The 24,401-nt window shown below is 42.5% G+C and overlaps 1 protein-coding gene and 1 long non-coding RNA gene across 2 annotated transcripts in view; both read right to left on the bottom strand.

The window, feature by feature from the left end:
* LOC134284084 (uncharacterized) overlaps window positions 1–24,401 on the bottom strand; it is an 816,516-nt gene that overhangs the window by 113,718 nt on the left and 678,397 nt on the right. The gene's annotated exons all lie outside the window — the stretch shown is intronic.
* On the bottom strand, window positions 1,067–2,428 carry LOC115257365 (uncharacterized). Its single transcript, XM_062855265.1, has 2 exons — window positions 2,232–2,428; window positions 1,067–1,753 (listed from the first exon to the last, which is right to left on the bottom strand). Exon 2 carries the CDS (start codon window positions 1,631–1,633, stop codon window positions 1,067–1,069), a length of 567 nt encoding a protein of 188 aa, XP_062711249.1. The 5' UTR covers window positions 1,634–1,753; window positions 2,232–2,428.

The following is a 24,401-nucleotide window of genomic DNA, read 5'->3' as shown; positions in this document are numbered from 1 at the left end:
CGTGCATCACGACCCATAGTTTGAGAAAGCTGGTTCTAGATCATTGCTTTAAACTAATTTGAAAACAGAAAAAAAATGCTTTGATATTTTGCGGGACCACCCTAATTTTCAGATACGTCAAATTAATGGTTATATTAAAAGTAACAATATTGCCGAAGACTTTTAACCTCATCTTCATGGTAAACATATTTTTTTCCTCCTTAATTATTGATTTGACGCAGTGTGCAGTGTTCGGATGATCTCTCGATGTAGGTAACAAGATGAATTTTAACCGAAACTGCACAAGCAACATTTTTAATCAAATAGACTAGAAAAGGCTCTTTAAACTGTAATAAAACCAAAGTAAACGGCATTAGGATCCATAACGGTTCTCAAAGCATCTACAACACTAATGTGGCGCCCGAGCCGTCCAAATAAACGAAAAAGTAAAAAAAAAAACTCTACAACACTAATGTTACTTGGGTTGCTTGGGTGATTTGTCGCAAAAAATTGCAAACTAAAGAGAAAATCAATCGTTGCAGTTACGTCCATGTGATACTAAACGAGAGGTCTGTCCATTCACATGGGTACATTCATCTTTGTAGCTTTCGTGAGAAATACAAACGCAAGTTTGGTCAATTGGGTGAGGAAGCTCAAAGTTACAAAGAACACTATGCAGGTTCTCGGGCTTGTGTATATCAATAGAAAGATAAATAATGCCATGAGTCAATGATCTTAGCCAAAATGTATCAACCGTTTTCAATTATCGAGAATCAACCATTTTTTAAATACGCGAATTTTCACTCTTCGCCAACTGCATTGTGAGCTCAATTCGCACAAATCATCCATTCTACGCACGTGCCCAGTGAAAAGCTTCTGGGCAAAAAGTCACCCAATTACTCGTCTCAACCCCCAAAACCATTTCAAATTGCGTCCTTCAAGCTTCATTCCGCAACACTCTCGGTATGCAAAGTCAAGATCACGATGCTGTGCTTTCGTCGCGATCATTACACTCTGCTTTGATTCAATTAAATCCCATCTCAACAACAACCCTCAGCAGCGTGGTAGCTGTTCTTCTCACCCATCCTCATCGATCGAAACGCGGACGAAAGTAATTTTGTGTACGGCGCTTTCTACTTACCACTTCACGATCCATTTGCAAGATGTACTGAAATCGGCCAATGTCATTGATAGTCAGATCCTTCACGCAGAGCCGTTCGCCGGTAGCACCGCCCGTTTGGCTTTCGCAACCGGCTGCAGCTCCATCAGCGGCAGCGAGCTGCTGATGAGCGGTTTCACTGTAATAGGTGATGTTTCTTCCGTAGACACCGTCCTCGCCAAAGTCTTCCTCGGACGGAGTGTTGGAACCACCACCACCGCCGGCACGGCGGCGAACATCCAAATCCAAGTTGTTCTGTTGCATTTGGGACTGCTGGACGCGATGGGGATGCGGCTGGTGGGGACGGTTCAGGTGAAGATGCTGGGGACGATGTTCCGCGCAATGGTTCAGATTGTTCTCCAAGGACCCACTCATGTCCGGAGGATTCGGTTGATTGGATACCTCCGGGTAGCTTCGCACCGGCGGTGGTGAGTTCTGTCCACTCTTGGACTTGTGCAACTTCGGATTGTGAACGTTGTATTGTTTGTTCACCATATTTTCGATCGTGCGCACTTTGGTTCACTGTTAGCACTTGGAAACAAACACGCTCAACTGTTGCGGACGCTTCGCCACAATTTCATGAATATTCAACTGGAAACACTTTCAAGGACAAAACTGTTGCTGAAAATTACCAAACAGAGGAAAAGAAGCAAACACCAAAACGTTGCACCACTCGCGAAGGAAGTAGGTATGTAGCAAATTTACTACCGCAGACAGACGGTCTCTGATCGATCGCTGTGTGTGGAAATAAATTGATCAATCAAACGCTAATGGAGTGTGAAAACAGACGCGTCTAAAGCGAAAAAACAAAAACTGAATAATTAATTGCACTCGCGGGAACCAACAACTACAGAGGTCTCAATCACAACGGTCTATTCCACGTCAGGTAGCACCAAATCCAAATTAAACTGCACCCCCAAAGGAAAACCTTCCGTCCGAATTTTCACACACGATCGCGTGCGTTTGCAACGGTAGCGTTCGAAATTCCCACGCGGGTGCACTTCACTCGACTTTACAATCTATCAACAAAACGGTGGTGCTATCCACCGGCGTGAGCGCGCCGAGATCGAGAGAGAAGACCGTCAGCACCAACCATGTGCATGTGCCAACCAATGGCTGCGCGGTTTTGGTTTGGTTGAGGCACACACCGCTGCTGCAACTCCGGCGCTTGTTGTAAGTTCGACCGAATCCGACCGTAGGTAAACGGCAACTGATCGGTCGCGTGCTCGTTCGCCGAGAGCTGTGGGTCTCAAACTCGATGCATTACTGCATGGTGGGAACTTGCGACAGCGATGACGATGGGGCGCGAGAATGCTATAGGTCTCGCCGTGCAGCTCGGGCGGTGTATGACTCTCAGCTCAGCGGCCAGAGGTTGCAGGTCTCGTTGGAGCATGGTGAGGCTTCTATTGGGCTGAACTTCAGATAAAATCTGACGAGAAGCCTCACGGACTGGTTATGAAGATCGGTAGGTGCTCGAGTAGTTCATTAAAATACACTACGCGCCGTCTTCCGGCCGAGGCTGTTTAGACCGAACAGAACTTACACTAGACAATGGAAATAGGATAAGGCTTTAACGCTTCTAGGCTTAGCTAACGTCAGATTACAGAAATATAAAGAAGAATTCAAGAAGGATTTTAAAGGCAGCTACTAGTAGCATTCCTTTTAGAATCCCAAAGCGAATTCATAGATGATTTTCTATACCGATACTTAAAGGAAATTACAGAGAAAATCGTTTCTACGGCCACTAGAAAGGCAATTAAAAAGATATTGAAAAGGATCTCTTGGAGACTCCTGAAGGGGTTTTAGACAGATTTCCGAAGGCCGTTGCTCAAGGGTTCCCCGAGGGATTTCCCCCAAGAATTCCTGAAAAAAATCCTCAATAAATTCCCGAAAGTCCAAGGGACTCCACAGGAGATTCATCATGAAATTCTTCAAGCATTCTTCAGGGAATTCCATGGAGAATTCCTTTCGGGATTCCTGATCGATTCCTGAGAGATTTTGAGAGGAAGTCCTCTAGGGATGGCTGAGGGAATCTCCCGAAGGGTTCTGGAGAGAATTTCACAAGGGATACCTGAGAAAATTTGTCAAGACATTTCGGGAATACTTTCTCAAGGGATTTCTGAAGTTATGCCTCAAAGGATTCCTGAGGGAACTTCTCAAGAGGTTTTTAATGGAATTCCCCAAGAAATTTTCGAGTGAATCCAGCGAAAAAAATCCTGAGGAAATTTCTCTAGGATTTTCTAAGGGAATTCTACAATGAATTCCTGAGAGCACTGCTCATTGTTTTCCTGAAGAAATTTTTCAAGGGATTCCTGGGGAAATTCATCAAGGGATATCTGAAAAACCCCGTAAGGAATTCCTGAGGAAACGCCTTAGGGTAAATCAGAGAGAAATTTCAAAGTGTTTGGGTTTCTGGAAGAATTCATCAAGGCATCCCTCAAGGAATTCATATAAGAATTTCCAAGGGAATCTCTCAAGAAAATCCTCGAGAGATAACTGAGGACATGCATCAAGGAAATTCCAAATATATTTCGAAAGGTGTTACCAAAGAAACTCTGCATGAGATTCCTGAGGGAATTCCGAATGAATTCGTCAAGGGATTCCTGAGAAATTTCTCAAAGAATTCCATAATGCAAGCCGCGAAGCATTCCCGAGGAATATCTTCAAGGTTTTTTCCAGCGAATCTTTTACATTTGGCCGCGGTTCTGCTAAACCGAACTAAGCGCCAAAAAGATAAAACCGAGATAATTGAGCTTAAAGTTCAACCACTCACAAATAAACAACAGCGGAGATTATTTGAAACTTTTCCGCACACATGTAACTTACAAGCCTTCATTAACCATCAGAAATGAAGAATACATATAAATTATTTGGAATCACTGATATAATTACATTTTATTTCTTGGCACTTTGCACTCAGTTCACTCTGGCTGATCAAAAACATTAGAAAATGGTTTATAGTTCAGTTTGGCTGAATGTGTTTTTTTGTTTTAGGTAAAACCAGTTGGACAGTGAAAAAAATCTCGATTTTTCATCGTCTATCAAGTTGAAATCGATATCATTCACAATCCTTTACATGAATAAAAAAGGACGCGTATAGTATGGTAGCACGAAGGTCTCAAAATAGTTTGAAATATGAACGGCGGAAGCCCTCCCAGCTCAGCTTTTTCCATCCATGCTATTTCTTCATAAGCGGTGCATGTGGAGGCACAGAGCAAGAATGATTATGTCAAACGATGTCCTTGCATACCCTGAGGTCCTGAGATATGAATGTGGAGCAATTTGTGTACTTCAAATTTATGCTGGTCGAAGCAAACCATGAAAATGTTCTGCCAAAGTGCACTAAGTACAAAAAAGTTTTCAAAAATATGAAAGAGATTCGAACTTGGATCATCTGAGTGATAACCAAGCGCGTTACTTCTAGGTCATATTACCTTGATGAAGGTTGGTCGTTAAGTCTGAATCAAGTTATAAACATTCTTCTCAAGGATGGTTTTCGTGAAAACGCCATTTTTCGATCAGCCAAAGCGAACCAAGTGTTTGATTTTTTTCAAGCTTTATTAATCTAATTAGGCTTGTTGTTCAATGACGGCTCCTGTGTTAAATTACAAGTATAAGGTGTATCGACATAACGATGGTATTGAAAACCAGTTGGTTTTTGTATTGTTGAGAATAAATTGATTCTAAAATACTGTGCACTTGGTTCGGTCTGGCTGAATGTGATTTGGAAAAATGGCGATCTGCGCCATCGATATATAATTGGTTCCTCCAACACCCATATTTCTAATAACGTGTTCATTTCTCTCACAGATTGTTTCTATGAGTCGGTTAGAAGTTAAAAATCTGACGGCGATGAGGAGAACTTGAAATGTTCATCACCTGGACCAAAACTAAAATATTTCGCTGATTCTATCGAATGGTTTACAGTTCACTCTGGTTGGATGCAAAATGATGTTTTTTATGTTCCGCCAAACAGAAATTTGGAATTTACTCCACGAAGAGCTGTCAGAATTACTGGGTTTTTACATGGAAGGAAGATCATCATTTTCTTCACTTAATGGTTAAGAAAACTCAATTTTTCAAAAAATGGTCTTTAGTTCGGTTTAGCAGAACCCCGACCATTTACAGGATATCTTAGGGAATTCCTCATGGGATTCGTTAGAAAACTCATATAGAAATCCTCATGGAATTTCTTTCGCTGTCCCCTAGAAGGTTTTTGAAGGGATTCACTGTGGGATTCCATAGAAAGATTCCCGAGAATATTCTTCAACGCATTGCATAGCAAATACCTCTAAGGAATCCAGAAGGAGTTTGCCAAGAGATTTTTGGACGCAATCCTGAAGGAAATAGGAGTCATACGGGCTTCCAGAGGGGTTTAGGGAAACTGTCAATGAAGTGTCAGGAGGATTTCGGTGGCGTTTCAAGGCGTAAAGCCGTTATTAAGCTTGAGCAAAAATGATTAAAAATAAATAAATTTGAAAATTTATCAATTTCCACGTAGTTTGTGTTTGGCATATATGTTATGAACATCTATTATAAAAAAATATCTACACACATTTACCTAATTCAAAATTGAAATTCGTGACCCGTCGATTGCCAGCCGCATGCCTTCCTTTCTGCGCCATCCTAGAGACGGTGAATTGAAGCACTTGAATCAGTACATAAACTTCCCGTGGTTCAACAATGATCACACCTCTATTCCTATTCAGTATTAGTACAGACCATTATGGTTAACAACTGAACAACATATTATTTCAGCTGCTGTTCAGTCAAACATACTTGTTTTCATCCTGTACTCTAAGGCCGTTAGCAATGCTGTTTTATTTTGTATGGCGAGTTTTAAAAATTTTAAAACTCGCCATACAAAATAAAACAGCATTGCCAACGGTCTAAGTAGCTGGAAAAATCTAATGAATAGCATATACCGTTATTATTGATTGAATTACTAAAGAACAAAAACTGATATTGGTTTGATTGAGATAAGACCCAGATAACAATTTGATGCTGTACAAACGTTTCTCCAACTATTTCAAATCAGCCTTCATTTGAACAAAAGCTGAGCACAAGAGGTACCGTAAACTGGGGTGTACACAGATAAAAATAAGGACATTTACACGTCATGTAAACTTAATTTTGGTAATGTAAACTTAGTGTTATGATGGTTTACATGATATATCATGTAAATTTACGTTATATGTCATGTAAAAACTCAGAGTCATGCTGAATTACATGACATATAATGGAAGTTTACATGATATTTCATGAATTTTACATGATATGTCATGTAAACTTTTGTGATATCCCACGCTCCAATTATGTGCATCATATGTCATAGAATTTTACACTCTTTTTTCGATCTGTGTAGTTGATCAGTGGGGTGAACCTGATCACTCAATTACCCGCGGATATAGACTTTAAAGGAAGCAACAATTATATTTCAACCATTCGCAATCCTATGATGTAACATTAAAATGTAATGGTAACTTTTTTGAAAGTCTATATCCGTGGTTAATTGAGTGATCAGGTTCACCCCACTGATCAACTACACCCCAGTTTACGGTACAATCCTTTATTCAGCTCCTAAACATCTAATTGTTGTGATTTTATTCAACCTTTAGCTGATTTGAGGTTCATTGGAAAGCTGATTTAAGGCTTAATATGCGCTTAATCAGTAATCAATGAAATTTATTAATTGTGTAAAATAAAATAAGAACATTTTCGTGAGCCTATTTGTACTGCAGCTAATGGTAATTGGTCTAGGAATGTATGAAATAATCTGTTGGAAAACTGGGAATTTAACTCGGACCTCCTGATTCATAGTCACTCGCCTTAGCACCTACACCACACAAAATTGTATACATATTCTCGTATTGCATTACTTGTTGTGTCTGAATTGTCAAGAACATAAGTTGAACTAAGTCTGTATTGAAGCTGAAGAAGCGATGTGGACTTCACGAAAACATGCTGTCAAAAAATATTTGACTACAGGTTGAACAACAGAAGATTAACTCTGCATGTTGGTGTATGCTTTAAAGCTGGTTACCAGATGGATGATACTCTATTCATCTTGATATTTAGCCATCCATGTATTGCTGATTGAAGAGGTTGAACAAACCATATTCCAGACCAATATTCAGATGTCATTGTGTTCAGTCATTGACACCATTAACCAGCTATTGTTCAGCTAATACTCTCACTGTTCAGCATTCATTATTAGGCATTGTACACAAATTACGTAACGCTATAGGGGGAGGGGGGGAGTCCAGCGTTGCGTTACGATCCATACAAAAATTTTTGGAGTTTCATACAAAAAGCGTTACATAGGGGGGGAAGGGGGTCTGAAATGGCCGATTTTAGCGTTACGTAATTTGTGTACCATGCCTTACTTGGGGAGGTAAAAGATCAGAAATAATAGCAAAATCTAGTATAGTGAATTGCTCAATAATAGCTCGTAAGGATATTACAAGATCAAATCAATATCACGCAAGATTCGTCGACCTTTTTCTTGAAAAAATGAAAAAAATGCCTACATCCAGCATCGAACCTAAGACCTTAGGAATCACAGGCGACGATACTAATCACTAAACTGTGGCTCACTGTTGTGAATATGATGGGAATAACAGCATGCAGTTCTTCATTTCCATAGCTCAGAAACGAACACATGGCATTTCACTAACGTTCACTAACGTTGTATTCCATTGCGTGCAGAAGAGCTAAATTTGTTCTTGTGTAGAAATTTTCAGATATTTCGACAAGAACAAAAACAGATATCATATCACTTTGAGTTATTCGTGCGATATTCATAAAATTTTTGAATAACACATAAAATTCACTTCGAGTGCTATTTTATACATCAACTTAACAAGAAGCAGAGAAAGGTCTTGTTAAACTACTTTGTAAAGGATTTACTGCAAGTCGAATAGAAATATTATTAAACTCTTGAAAAGTATTTAAATTATCATTGTTAATACCGATACGAAAGCTTGAACATTGGATACTTTTTCAATTGAAAAAGCATTTGTACAGTCATATGCACAGCATAATTTAAGTGCAGCTATCATTACTATCAAAAAGCATCAATTCAGCATGCATGCTGCTTTGTGGCTTGTGATTGTTAGTTAAGTAAAATGCTTTAAAAACCAACAACAAACAATGATCGTTGGCGTCGTATCTAAGGCATCGCTAGGGTCAATCGATGATACCTATGAGAAAATCTGTACTTTGACAGCTGCGGTAGCTTTTTGTTATACCCTGATCTATCGCAAAACGGAAAGTTTTCTCTCAATTAGCAATACACATCTTGAGAAAAATATGGCACAGACTGATGACGCTTCATGACCTTCACTCTATTGGGTTTTTGGAGACCCGTAAAAAAGCCAACACATAGTGGCATGAATCTGTGTAAGCAAGAATCATTCATAGTTCTCCAGTATGTCATTTGTGGAGCCTCGTCGCATGGCTACGAGGGCCACCAAGCTTCTAATCGCACCATGCTATGGGGTGAGGGTTCGTATCCCGCTCCGGTTGATGAATCTTTTCGCGAGAATAGTCTTTTCTCCGTATCCACTGGTGCATGATCCGTTGTCTAGTCTGTACAGCTGCTGGCTGAAGACGGTGTACGTGTCTTTTCAAATATTACGTTTGTGGATTCGATTGCATCCAATCCAGGTCAGGGATGAAAAATGTCACAGATATGACATGGGTAAAATGTCATGACATTTTTCAATTCTATCATTTCTATTGCTTATTTCTGTAGGTGTACACAAATCATCAATTATTCTGGCTAGCTAAATAACGATATCGTCGATAAACATTTCTCAGCGGCAATGATAATGGCAAATACACAAATGACATTTTATCGATATTTCGCAACCCGGCTCCAGAGTGATTTCGGGTACTCTTCGACAGTCATTGAATTCATATATACAGCTGTGTTCATAAAAATAGCAGTGAAAGCCGTTTTCCATACATAATGGCCAACTTTGGCATGCTGATACTTTGTTCTCCTATGAGCGATTGAGTTGAAAATTTGACAGCGAACTACAAATATGGTGAGTATTGTTATAGCAAAATCTGAGAATTTGTGAAGCACGTGGAAAAAAGTTAAACACTATGTGAAATTGATCAAAATAATAGCAGTGTTTGTTCTGTTTTTTTAATTCAGTAAACAATTTTAAAAATCTTAAATTTAAACATTAACTTGTAATCAAGGCGGAAACTGTTCGAATAGCGTGCGAAAATATTTCTTGCTCCTTCAAGGTAAAGCTACATTTCAATTTATTTACACTGCTATTATTTTGAACAATTTCACATAGTGTTTAACTTTTTCTACGTGCCTCGAAAATTCTCAAATTTTGCTATAACAATATTCACCATATATATTTGTAGTTCGCTGTCAAATTTTCAGCTCAATCGCTTATAGGAGAACAAAGTTACAGTATGCCAAAGTTGGCCATTTTGTCTGGAAGACGGCTTTCACTGCTATTTTTATGAACATAACTGTAGATAAAACATATTGTTGTAGGAGCCTATGTGAGTATAAAATTTGGTCGAAATATATAACTTACCTCGCTGCTTCTTTCCCGTAAATTAACCTTATCTCTGATCTTAAGTACATCAACTGTTCTGAACGCATCCAAATTCTATTTGGATAATGTTAACTGTAATGCGATATCTTCATATACCTATATTACAAAAAAAGAGATTCTACCTTGATAGTGGTTCCAGTGTCCACTTACACTGTGCTATGAAATTTGGAAGGATGGGAAACGGATTTTCAAACCCGTTTCTTGCTCTAGTGCTGGTTATGAACATATGAATATCAATACAAAAAATTGGCCAATGGGAAGTGCCTTAAAAGTGAACTATTTCTGCGCACAGACATACATACATACACACATACATGCACACATTATCTCAATTCATTAAACTGAGTTGATTAGTACATATATGTGACTTGACCATCCGAGCCTTCAATCGAAAATTCGTTTTTTGAGTAAACATATAGCCTTTCAGTACACTTAGTGTACGAGAAAGGCAAAAAGGGATAATCCAAAAATAATCGTATAATTATCTTCAAGATTTTTTCTCGATCATTACTCATTATTAATTCATATATTGCTGACGGCACCCCAAATTAGACTGTCGGATCGAGTTGAGGTCTTCGGTGAACTTATTCCTTGTAAATCAAGGAATAAGTGCACCGAAGATGTCGAGGCGATCCAAGACAAATGTGCACTTTCATCACACTTTTTAGGCATACAAATAAGTGTGATAGTCCAATTTGGGGTGTAATCTGCAATAGGAATAATTAATAACACAGCGCAACATTTTTTTTTTGTCTCAAGAGCAAACTTATGTGTCTCCGACGGTTTTTGGGCCGCTGAATCTGGATCCGGGTTCAGAATTGCTCCAGCACGTCACAGTAGGGTCTCCAGTTAGCTTAGTGGTTAAAGGCTATGGATCGTTCATCCGGAGACGGCGGGTTCGATTCCCGTTCCGGTCGGGCAAAATTTCTCGACTTCCTGGGCATAGTGTATCATTGTACTTGCCTCACAATATACAAATTCATGCAATTGCAGGCAAAGAAAGCCCTTTACTTAATAACTGTGGAAGTGCTCGAAGAACAGCAAGGTGAAGCGAAGCAGGCCAAGTCCCAGTAGGGACGTCGAGCCATAAAAAAGAAGAAGATGAACCTCACAGTTTTGAGCTATACCTCAATTTATAGGGCAAAATATGCGATTTTGGGCTTTTTTGATTGCAAGCCATTAGGCTTAGAAATATTTTTTTAAGCATTCAAAGCGTAAATTGATCAATTAACATCTGAATTAACGACTCATGCCAAATACTACGTTTTATTAATTCAAGTTTGATAGATTTAAGCATTTTATGTTAGTAAGTAAACTTGAATGCAACTTTTGGTGACTTGTATGGGAAATATCGTACCTAACATAAATTGCTTTAAACTTTCAAATTCGATTTTGTAAAACGAAATATTGTGCATTAGTCGTTAATGTACATGTTAGTTGACTAATTTACCTTTTGATAGCGTAAAAAAAATATTCCATGCTTGAAAGCCCAAAATCGTATGTTCCTATAAATAGAGGTATAGCTCAAAATGGACGTGACGTGCTGGAGCAGTTCTGTCTGAGCCCGGATTCGGAATCAGCGGCCCAAAAATCGTCGGAGACACATAAGTTTGCTCCAATAGATCAATAGACCAATAGGTTTTTTTACGCTGTGTAATTAATAGTCCATTGACATAAGCTCAATCTTTCGAACCAACATCATTTCAGCCCTCATCACTCTCGTTTTCGTTGAAATTGCTTTAAAGCTCCTCTCCATGAGCGTGCGCGTTCCGATCCTACGTCATAGCACATCGCCGCCAAATGCAACCTCCTACTCAAAATACCAAACCGAACCTGAAGCAGCGCCTCGCTTCTTCGCGATATCAGTTTCTCTCACTTGAGGTCTGCCTCAGAAGCACAGAAGTCAAACGAGTGCCTTTTTATTTTCTTCGGTTTCCCGAGAACACTGACCTACTACCACCGATCGGATCGCGCATCGTCGAGAAGCAACGAGAGATCAAGAGAACATCACTGCGTGATCGCGCACTCTCCGGTGAAGACGTCGCCCGCGGATGCCTCGCGCGCGGCGGCGATACGATCGCCGCGAATGAAATCGAAAGTGATTTCAACGCTACGTTATGCGGCGACGAACGCCTTCGTCGGCTGCCGGTCGTCGACGGTGAAGGTGGGATGGATGTTGTCCGCGCGAAGCGACGAACCTTTAGCCCGTTCGTCTTCATCGGTAGCAGGCAAACAAGCGACTCGCGCGGTGGCGGCACGGAACGGAACGGGTGAGATAATAGTGGAGGCGCTATCGGCCGGTCGTTTTCGCGTTCATTTTCATCGTTGTCATCGTTTTACTTGTTACCGAATGTGGAACGATGATCGCTGTGTGCGCGCGCTCATCGGTGATGATCATCAACCGTGTGGAGATAAGCAGAAGGGATTAGGGGTGAAATGCATTGTTTGCAGAACTTGTAACCAAGATTGTAACCTCAATACTAAAGTATTAAGGGAACCCATGGGGTCTCAGAGGGAACCAGGACAACTCAGGAGCGTTTCAAGTGGGTCTTAGGGGCGTTTCAGGCAGAGCTGCCAAATATCAGTCATGTCAGTTGACTACTGATTTTGCGCCACCGTCACTATCACTGTAGGCCGATCAATATCAAAACGATAATGACCGGCAACGACTTGATACTGACACTCCAGAGCACTATCATAGCAACTGAACTGATATTTTTGCGATTTTAGCCCAAACTCAAAATGTTTTGTGACCATCATACGAAACTTTTTAAACTATACCACATATTTAAATTTCATCACTTTAAGTGTTTATTTTGATTTTTAAACGAATTTTAAAGATGGTCTATCAGTGATATCTACCTGCCATCGCAATCAGTCCAGTTGTGATGGGAAAAGAAAAGTGACGGTGACGCGGTGACTCAACAGAGCACACGCTGACTTGGATCGCAGTCAGCCTATCAAAATCGGCCGTTTGCCTACCATTGATAGTGACAGAGAGCAACTCTGGTTTCAGGGGGTCTTAGAAGCTTTTCAGAAGGTTCCAGGGGGTTTGAGAGGCGCTTTGAGGAGGTCTCAGGTGCTTTTCAGAGCTATTTCAGGTCCCAAGTAACACACTTGTCACCGAAGAGTCACGGCGGCGCAGGTTTTTGTTACGCAGAAGTCACTGTGACTTACTTCTAACAAACAAACACTTATTTGCTAGGAGTAAGTCACAGTGACTTCTGCGCAACAAAAACCTGCGCCGCCGTGACTCTTCGAAGTGTGTTACTTGGGGTGTCTCAGGAGGCTTTAGGGGGGGCTTTAGGGGGATTTCGGGGGTCTGAGGGGAGCCTTAGAGGCTCTCAGGTGCGTTTTAGAGGGTCCCAGGGTCAGGGGCGTTTGAGGAGGTCCCGGTGAGTTTCAGGGGTGTTCAGGTTTTGGGGAGTCTCAGGATTGCTTCAGAGGCTTTCCAGGGTTCCGGGTCATTTGACCGAAAAGGGAATGATGAATTTAAGTAATCATGTCACTGTTTTCTATATAAATATACCTAGCTTCTATAAAAACAGTCAATGATTAAAAAAGGGTAAATCTGTAAGAAAACATTCGTAGTTTCAGTGCTAATTAAGTCCTTAACGACAAAGAATATCCTGTGATTGAAAAGGAAATATTTCTTATGTTCATATTGGCAGCTAGAATGTTATAAAAGACACGATCATTAACATGAGACAACGGAAAAACACACGAAACACCCAGTGCACTGTTAAGAGGTAGTTCGGCTGTTTATCCCAACAACCACGATGCATTTTACACCGATTCCCCCAAAGAAAGATAATCACTCGCCTCCGATGGCCAGATCCGTTGCTGCTCGTTAGGCAAAGGTAATAAAATGAAACCAAAAGAAGCACAACGCGCACGCATGGCAAGAGCTCATCACCAACACACACACACGGAGAAAGGGGCAAATTAGATAGACAAAGGGGAAGATGTTTATGGCACTCTGGGCGTTAAATTCGCTGTGATTTGAAGCATTCCGATTAGGCCGATGATATTTGCAAAGTTGCGAAAGATTGATGAATAAGCTGAAATTGATTATGCTTTGGCGCGGAAATTACATAGGCAGCGATAAATTTTAGATTTTGATGTTCTTGTCAGATGAGGCAGGACAGATAACATGCTTTTTGTATTAGGGCAAGTCGATCAATGAATATGTTCTACCATAGCTTGGCAATGGTTTTTCTAACATATTTTGCAAATTTACATCCTAATAAGTGTTTCTAACCCAGTTCAAAAATAAAACTGCTGATACATCTTTAATTTTTGATGATTTAAATCATTTCCCATAAAATAATTCTACACTATAAAATCATTTAAAATTCCCCCATAGGTTTAAAAATGACTGAGTGTGCATGATTGACAAATAAGCGGCTCTATCCCATTTTGCATAATGCCATTTGGCATAACGCCATTTGGCTTAAAGGCCATTTGGCATAATGGCTATTTGGCATAATACGAAAAACAGCGTTCTTGGTAAGACTGTGCATAATATTTGTTATGCCAAATGGTGTTATGCCAAACGACATTATGCCAAATGGCATTATGCCAAATGGAGTAAAACCCAAGTAAGTTTTATTACACATGACAAATATTTTTCCATATTTAATGTACTTTCAACATACTTACCTATCAATGGCACTCCTAATAAAACTTATTCAATGATCATGATCAACATGAATAGATTAATCACAGAACTGTTTGACCATAATCACTCCAGCCAGTTCATAAATGTCTAACGCCCCCATCATTCTCCAAAACTTCAGTTATCCCCCAAGGATAGAACGTCACACACAACATCGTATGTCACGAATTCCAGTCACAATATCGTCACTCTGCCACTGCCCAGCCTCCCCATCTGTCAGAAGCCAATCATATTTACGAGGTCTCCGTCTAGAAGTCCACTACGCTGCTCTACCGGGCTCCACCACCTAGCCTGAGTGGTATCAAATTCAATTTGCGATTATGATTTATACATTCGAAATTGGCCGCGACTAGCCAACCGATTAGACGGTGCGCGTGAAAATTGTTAAGGCGTGAACAGCTCCAAGCCCCGAATTGGTTAGCTGTCTCGACTCGACTCGATCATCCAATCATAGGCAGGCACCCGAAAAAGGCCGCCAGGTCTTCTCTTCCTTCGAGCTCTGGCACGACATACGAAGGTAACAATCGCGAGCGCGCGCACACGGCATTCAAATGTCCCTCCGACACATACCTAGGTAGGTAGGTACCTTACCTACCTGCCTGGCACCCCGTTCGATAGGATCCAATAAATCGCGAACAAAGCCTAATTTTAATACACCCAATTTTACAGTGACTTAACTTCTTATTCGTACAGGTTTCAAAGCTAGCGCGCAATCCGAACCTAACCCTTTAGGACGTGCGCTGATGTAAAAAATACAACACCACCAAAAAACCTCGCTCGCCGTATACAGTGCGAGTGCGGTGCGGGTAATGCTAACAGGAACATACTGGAAGAAGGATTTACTTCTGCAAACCTGAGCGTCTTTTCTCTTGGATTGGCGCACAACTACGTCTATGTTCCCCATGTTAGGCTGTTCGGTTGTTCGACGTTCGATTGTCAGATAAAGTCTGTAAGCTTAACTGTACAACATGGTCCTCTGGTGTCCGGTCCTCGGAGCCAGCCTTAAAATTAATTGCACCGGAAAACTAGCAACAATATGATATGCGTCGAAACCAATGGACCAATGGTAATGAACACAGCGAACGAAAAGGGCTTGCGATTGGAATTTCAGTACGCGGAGCTGCCTAACTCTTAACTTCATCGGAAGCACCCGCATACCCGCTGACCGGAGCCTCAGCATACTCGAATATTGAGGCCGCGTTGCCAGACGAGGGCGAGCTCGATGAGGCCCTTCTAGAGGACTGCTGGAGTACAGTGAAAGCAGCCACCAACGACGCAGCCGACAGCACCATCAAGTACGTGAAACGGAATCGACGGAACGAATGGTTCGACGAAGAGTGTAGAACGGTTTTGTAATATCTAGATAACCTTTATAGCATTAGCTAGTAAAATTATAGCAAATAGCTTTCTTGTTAGAACGATCACTTCTGATCGTTTTCTTTTCATCCGACCGTTGAGCAGTACGGACGCAATTGTAACCGTCTCCTTAAAAGTGATTAAATCAATAAAGTTAATATTAAAGTGAAGTGTCCAGTTGTCTAATTAATTACCGCGTACTCCGTCCCAATACTTCAACTTGGCGACGAGTGTAAATCAGTGAAAAATAGTCGGTCAGAAAAAGCTACAATAGCGCGCGCGTTTTAGTCGGTCGCGAACACGTGGTGAGTGAAAACCCTAACCTCAAAATGACGGAGTCTGCAGGAGCAAGTGGTGTAGCGCAGAGCGCGTTGAAAATGGAAGCAGTAGGTGCTGCTCCAATAGTTCGTGCTGGCATGTTCGGCCAGATCGAACAGTACGTCGTCGGGGAGAATTTCGGGGAATATGTGAACCGTTTGGAAATGTACTTCTTCGTCAATGACATGCCGGACGATAAAAAAGTTCCGGTGTTGGTCACGGTGGCTGGACCCACCCTATACTCAATCGCAGCTAGATTGAGTTCACCGGAGGATCCACGTACGAAGTCCTACGAGGATCTGGTCGATCTCCTCAAAAAGCACCTCGATCCAACCACGAATATCGTAAAGGTACAAATTCCGCAAGTGTGAGCAAATGTCGTCACAGAGTGTCACCGAGTTCATTATCAACCTAAAAGCCACTGCCCAGTCGTGTAAGTTTGGAGATTTCCTGTCGGATGCGCTTCGGGATCAATTCGTCGCGGGAATCAACGACCAAAGTTTGCGGAAAAAGCTGTTAACGGAGCCTGAGCTGACTTTCGATAAAGCGTGTTCAATCGGTCGGAGCTGGGAGGCAGCGCTCAGCCAGAACAAGGAAATGTCGTCGCAATCAAACCACGTGGTAGCTGCAATGAGGGAGAAGCGGAATCCGGTCCATAAAACAAAGCAAAATGGTGCCCGAGCACCGGATTTCAAGTCAGGTCGGTCGTCTATGAAGCAAGATAAACCATGTTTCCGATGTAGCCGTCATCACGATCCGGCAACTTGCCCGGCTCGCAGTTGGACCTGCTACTCGTGCGGGAAACAAGGCCACGTGTCAACATGCTGTAGAATGAAACCGTCGTCGTCGTCGTCGTCGTCGAAAAAGTCTGGAGGAAACCAACGTGTCGCTGAAATGGCTGAAGCGGTAGAAGTTCTTCGACTGAATCTGTTGGCGGAATCCATCGATGCAGAGAGGCCATCGTCACCGTCTTCACTGCCGAATAGTACGGCAGAACCGGAGGATGATTGCAGTTTGTCCATACTGGAGCAGGCGTCTACTAGCAACATCAACTCTCTCTCAACAAGGTCGACGCTCCAGAGTTCGAGACATTGAATTGTCAAGGTCGTCGTCTCAATTTCGAGGTGGACTGTGGGGCGTGCCGGAGTGTAATATCCACAGATACGTATCAAAGGCATTTTTCTGAGTGTAAGTTAGTTCCCACTGCTTTAGAATTTGTTTCCGTTTTAGGCCAACGCATTACGCCAAATGGAACTGTTGGCATTCAAGTGTCCGCTTCATCAGGAATCCAAGGTCAACTAGAGTTGGTGGTTATTCCCACTGACCGCACAGTGCATCCATTACTAGGCCGTGACGGTCTGGACCTCATTTTCCCTGGATGGCGGAAGACTTTCTTGCTTAAGTCGGTCGGTAAGTCAGGACAATCCTTCGATACTGAGCTTAAAACGAAATTTCCAAACGTGTTTTCTGAGTCGCCGGAAAATGCGATTACCGGTTTTACGGCTGACATTGTGTTGAAACCCGATACAACACCTGTTATTCATAAGGCTTATACCGTTCCCTTCTCGCTTCGAGATAAAGTGGACGAAAGTCTTGACAAACTTGTCCAGGACGGTATCCTGGTCCCAGTTCGTTCATCACCTTGGGCAAGTCCCATCGTGGTAGCGCCTAAAAAAGACGGCACCGTCAGAATTTGTCTTGACGGCAAGGCTGCCCTCAACCGTCATACCACTGTCGAACATTATCCGCTACCACGGATAGACGATGTTTTAGCTCAGTTGGCAAACTGGAAAGTTTTTTGTAAGGTTGATGTCTCCGGAGCGTATTTACAAGTTACGCTCTCGAAAGCTTCACAGGTTTTGTGCACCGTGAACACTCAACGGGGCCTTTTTCAGTTTACGCGGATGCCTTTTGGCTTAGCTTCCGCGCCGGCGATTTTCCAATCGATAAACGATCAGATTCTCGTGGATTCGCCGGAGTTCCTTATTTGGACGACATAATTGTCGGTGGCCGCAACCGCGAAGAGTGTCACGCAAATCTTCTTATTGTCTTGCGAAAGTTAAACGATCATAATGTTCAAATTAACTTGAGCAAATCATGTTTTTACGTAGAGAAAGTCAATCATTTGGGGTATACTATTACTTCAGACGGTATACGCCCAGATCCGTCAAAAGTCGAGGCCATATTGAACGCCCCGTCACCTAAAAATGTCACCCAGCTACAAGCGTATCTGGGACTATTAAATTACTATCACAGATTCCTCCCTAATCTGTCGATAGAACTGCGTCCGCTGTATAATCTTCTAAGGAAGAACAGTCGATTTGTTTGGTCGCCAAACTGCCAGATGGCGTTTGAGAGAACTAAGGCATTATTGTCAGAAAATGATTTACTCGAGCCTTACGATCCTGCGAAACCGATCGTTTTGGCAGTTGATGCAAGTCCCTATGGCCTAGGGGCTGTCCTGTCTCATGTGGTCAACGACGAGGAAAAGCCTGTGTACTTCGCTTCCTCGACCTTATCTCCGGCTTAGGAAAATAATGCACAAGTGCATAAAGAAGCCTTGGCTGTAATTTTTGGAATAAACAAGTTCCATAAATACTTGTATGGCGCTAAATTCAAACTCGTCACTGACAAAAGTACGATTAAAGAAATTTTCAATCCAGTTAAAGGGACGTCTGCTATCGCAGCTGCAAGATTGCAAAGATGGGCTGTAATGCTGTCTAATTATGACTACTCCATTGAACACCGACCAGGGAAGTTCATGAGCCATGCTGACGCCCTATCCCGTCTTCCATTAAATGAGCCCACATATGTGGAGCACATCGGCCTTGATCTCAAAAATTTGACCGGTTCTGTAGACATCGTAAATTTAGAACTGGTGCAGAAACACCAGAAATCTGATCCAGTTTTGGTGAAAGTTCGCGAGTATGTCTTGCACGGTTGGCCAAAGACGGTGGATACCGTCTTAAAACCGTACTTTCAGATCAATTCGCATCTTGGAATTGATGATGATGTCTTGTACTTCAACGATCGCGTTGTCATACCCGATAGTCTGCAACCGGCTGTAATTAATCAACTTCATGCTAGCCATGACGGCATTGTTAGAATGAAGATGCTTGGAAGAACCTATGTTTTTTTTACGAGATGAACCAGCCGAGGGCTGAAAATCTCGATAATAAAGAAAAATAATAATAATAATAACCTATGTTTGGTGGAAAAGCTTTGATAAAGACTTGTCTGACCTTGTTCAAAGCCGTAAGATCTGCCAGCAGCGCCAACCGGTTCCGAAAGAAAAAGTGGAATCGACATGGTCAAAGACCTTTCCAAAGGATCCATTTGGATCTCTTCTATTATGAAGGCCATACGGCCTTGATCATCATTGATGCGTTCTCGAAGTTCATTGATTTTCAATTGTTGAAAAGTTCTACCAGTGTTCAACTGATAGAACATCTGGAGTCGTTTTTTGCCCTTTTTGGTATCGCTGAAGAAGTCGTTTCTGATAATGGGCCACCCTTTAATTCAGAACATTTTGTGTCCTTTCTGGAAGCCAACGACGTCGAAGTTTCCAAGACGCCTTCCTACCACCTACAGTCCAACGGGTTGGCCGAGAGGGGTGTGCGTACAGTCAAGGATGTCTTGAAAAAGTACCTTCTTGACGAAAAATGCAGGCAATTGTCCATGTCACGAAAAATCAATCGATTCTTAATTAACTATCGGAATATTCCAACTACTTCAACAAATCGTCCCCTTCGTCTATGGTGTTTGCATACACCCCACGCAATCTACTGAATTCGGTTAACCCCCGAAAAGTAGAGGTCAGTCCTCCAATTCCCAAACCTTCAGTTGTTTCGAACCCTGAATTGACGGGTACCGAAGGAAAGCTTAAACAAAAACCGTTTAAGCCGGGAGAAAAAGTGCTGTATCGCAATCACTTCAAGGAAGTAGTGCGATGGATACCTGCTATCATTCTTCAAAAAATTAGTCCAATAACATACTTGATCAATATCGAAGGGAATGTTCGTATGGTACATGCAAACCAAATACGATTTTCGAACCTGTCCGACAAGTTCCATCCATGCTTGCCGATTGTCCAGCCAAGACCGGCAGAGATCGTCAATGCTGAAGACCGCGAGGATCATGGGAACGGATCGGATTCTCAACATCCGGTTCAGAAGCAAGCGGAAGCTGACCAGTACAGCAAGAAAGATAAGAGAAGGAAGAAGCATATCAAACGTCGAAGAAGTGAATCCAAATCACCGAAAGTTCGACGTTCTAATCGTTTGAAAGGGCAACCCCGTCTAAAGTACCCGAAATAGTTTTAAGTGTGATGTGAAACCTTTTGGATTTGAAATTGTATTGTAGAGTTTAATATTGTAAAAAAATGGTAAAACTTGTTTAAGCCGGGAGAGATTGTAGTATCTAGATAACCTTTATAGCATTAGCTAGTAAAATTATAGCAAATAGCTTTCTTGTTAGAACGATCACTTCTGATCGTTTTCTTTTCATCCGACCGTTGAGCAGTACGGACGCAATTGTAACCGTCTCCTTAAAAGTGATTAAATCAATAATGTTAATATTAAAGTGAAGTGTCCAGTCGTCTAATTAATTACTGCGTACTCCGTCCCAGTACTTCAGGTTTTGGAGGAGAAAAACGCAGCGAGGGCGGTAATGCTGCAGCAAGGGACCCGACAGAACGTGGAACGCTATAAACAGAAGCGGAAACAGCAGACCCGCCTCTTACGGGAGAAAAAGCACCGCCTGGAAGAAGCGGAGTGCGAATAAATGGAATTGCTGCGACGAGCCGGGCTCAACAGCCGGGGAACGATTTTCACTAATCAATTTATGTGTTTTGCGGACGACATGGACATTATTGCCAGAACATTTGGGACGGTGGCAGAGCTGTACACCCGCCTGAAACGCGAACCAGCAAAGGTCGGACTGGCGGTGAATGCCTCAAAATCAAAGTACATGCTGGTAGGCGGAACCGAATACGACCGGATCCGTCTGGGTAGTAATGTTACGATAGACGGGGATATTTTCGAGGTGGTAGAAGAATTCGTCTACCTCAGATACTTACTAAAGGCTGACAACAATGTGAGTCGTGACATTCGAAGGCGCATCATCAGCGGAAGTCGTGCCTACTACGGGCTCCAGAAGAAACTGCGGCCAAAAAAGATTCACTCCCGCACCAAATGTACCAAGTACAAGACGCTAATAAGACCGGTGGTTCTCTACGGACACGAGACAATGACGATGCTCGAGGAGGACCTGATGCTATCACTCTGAGTTTTCGAGCGACGCGTGCTAACGACGATCTTCGGTGATGTGCAGGAGAATGGTTTGTGGCGGCGAAGGATGAGCTGGTGGATTTGGATTCGGAGGGCTGATCAATCGGGACTTCAACCCAGAGCTTACAGCCAGTAATACACCGCCCCGATACTCTTGTTGCTGTTTAAAGACGGTCGGTCCTGTCGGTAAGAAATAGTCGTCGAACAGATGATTAGAAGTTGTATTATCGTTCAGCCATACCTCGATGAAGGTGTAGACATTGTAACTCGGTGAATGAGCTGTTGATACCACCAACATGTTGGAAGTTCATTACGACTTTAGAGGAAGCAACTGTCACAATTGCTTCACGAGGCTTGGACCTACGAATCAAAGAATCTTCAGGACTAGAATTGCTACTATGGATGTTATACATGCCTTGGTTGGCAACTTGGAAGACCCCATCTCCAGCAATAGACTCAGGGCCGAAATTACTTGAATGGAAGGAACGAGAAGACAGCGGTGTGCTATCGACGATAGCAAAAGGCGCGACTGAGCTAGGTGGATCCGAGGCTTCCGTTCCGCTCAGTGTCGTGTATCCCGGGTCAGGTGGTGGTATGATTGAGCAGTAGTGTGTGAGTGATGTGACGTGCGTTGAACAAGAAGACGATGACTTTCTACGAGCAATAATGCCCGCTAAGCTTGAGCTTGAGCTTGATTAACCACCCGCAGTTGCTACTCCAGTATCGCCAGATCAGCTACACTCACACAAGGAACCAATGCAATGAGATAGCTGCTTGGGACTAACAGGCATCTTCAGTGTGTGAGTGGCGCCTGCTGCGTCAGGTTGCAAGTCAATGGGCAAGGGGAGGGAAGTGATGATTGCAATCGCTTGCCCACATCAGGCCGTTGAATCCTTTGCGCCTGCACAAGGTCATGCGGATGTTGGTGTGTTGGTGGAAAATGTTTATTTTTGGCACATGGATCATGCATTGGTGCAAGGATGCCAGGCGTAAAGCGATAGATTGTGTGAAGATTATTGTGAAGCGGCACAGTCCGCTTGGTTACATAACTTGTAGGCGTTATATGATAGATTGACACTGTGCTGTGATGAATGTTGGAAGGAAGGGAAACGGCTTTTTTTTCAGTCCGTTTCTGGTTCTAGCGATCGCTACGAACATACGAATATATTTTTTGTTTTGAGGTTATGGCTTTCAGTCTTGGAAGAAAAACTCCAAGACTGAAAGCCATAACCTCAAAGCATAAGATCAACAGTCGATTCCTTAAGAAAGTTCATACGAATATACATACGTGGCTTCGTGGCCGTGCGGTTAGCGGCGGCAGTCGTCTAGGCGTATCGTAAGCCTCGGAGTGTGGGTTCGATTCCCGCTCCAGTCGGTGGAAACTTTTCGTCAAACGAAAAATTCATCACTGGACCACTGGGTGTTCTGTGTCTTGTCCGTTGTCTAGTGTAAGTAATGTGTTCAGTCTGTGCAGCCTCTGGCTGAAGACGGTGTGAATTGTCTTTTATATGTAGGAAAGATAGAGTGAGGGAGAAAGTAGATAGAAAGATACAAAGTAGGAGGAAAGGAATTGAACCCAGGACCTTCTGCATATGAATCAGAAGCGGTAGCCACTAGACCACCAAGCTCGTCACGAGCGATAATGCCCGCTGAAGAATACAAACTGGAAATGGAATGACGATCAGGTAAGGAGAGGTTTGCATATTGAATGTTCTTGCCTGTGGAAGGAAGTTGGAGGACCTCAACTGAGACTCAACAACAGGACCGCGACGGCTTTGATGTTCGTTGGCAAGGATAAGAAAAATAACCTTTTAATGGTTGGACGTGTGGTCACTGAAAGATGGAAGCAGTACTTTGATGCGAATTTTGTGCATGATGAATTGATGACTTTTTTTTGTACATTCTATTCTGCACAAATACAAAACCAAGTCACTGTGCCATTAATTCTGCAAACCACTGCGCCTGGCTGGCTGCTGGGACCGATCGTTATCTCAACACTGACAACATCATTGCGCACGTTGGGCGGACGAATAGAGGTGTTGTCGTTTGTTCAATTAAACGGTTGTTGAAAAATTTCGATTAGCTCAGGGGAGGTGAAGTCCCATTGCGAAGGTGTCTAGGCGACCAACGAACGAACAGAACGGTTCAACAAGGTGATCGATTTCAAACGACAGCTGATCATTTGGTTGGAGGTTCTTGGTTGGTAGAGGCTGGAATGCGTGCATTATTGTTGGCAATGTTGGTATAGGTAGGTACGAACACATGACCAAGGGTTGTATTTGCGCTTGCTTCTCAGGTGGTATGGGGAATTTGTATGATTAGATCTGGCACTGTGCGTTGTTGATTAATGGGCCCATGCGACACCGTTTAGGGGGGCCATTACTAGTGCCGCTACAAGCGCAGGGTGCGAGAGTTATTGATGACATATTCCACCAGTGACTAAGAATGAGGTTATGAATATGAATAGAACACTCCTCGATATATTTTTGATCGAGACGGAGACACACTTGAGCTGGTGGTGCCGAAAATGCTGTGCAGCGCTGTCACGTTGCGAGGTCGGTGACATCGTCATAGACGGGTAACGGGGATGGTGGAACGATCTAAAAGTTTCTTGAATAGCTTGGACTATGCACGCATGACTCAGATGATCTATTGGGCTTGCGTTTCATTGAAGTTAAGGCGTGAGAAGAGACGTGGCTAATTTACAGTATGTTTTCATTAATTTCAAGAGCACAAGAATTCGTTAAGTTACACATTACCGAATAAATCCCGTGTCATAACTATATTGCTGTCGTTCATAGTGGAAGTGCGGGATTGTAATAGAATACAGAAGCACGCTTTCTTGCAATTGGAAAATCATAACAAGAATAGAAAATAGATTATAATATGGAAATACCACCAAAATGTTTGATATTTCTGAAACACAGTTTATTGAATTGAGTTTAAACATTGTGTTCATGGGCCAAACGTGATTCAGAATAGAACTGTACAATACTTGCTATTGAATGACCGACATGCACTTGAAATTTGCGTGT

The sequence above is a fragment of the Aedes albopictus genome, chromosome 3 (assembly GCF_035046485.1).
Source record: "Aedes albopictus strain Foshan chromosome 3, AalbF5, whole genome shotgun sequence".
Classification (NCBI taxonomy): Eukaryota; Metazoa; Arthropoda; class Insecta; order Diptera; family Culicidae; genus Aedes; species Aedes albopictus.
The sequence above is the reverse complement of the archived record's forward strand: the minus strand, read 5'-3'. Positions and strand labels throughout refer to the sequence as shown.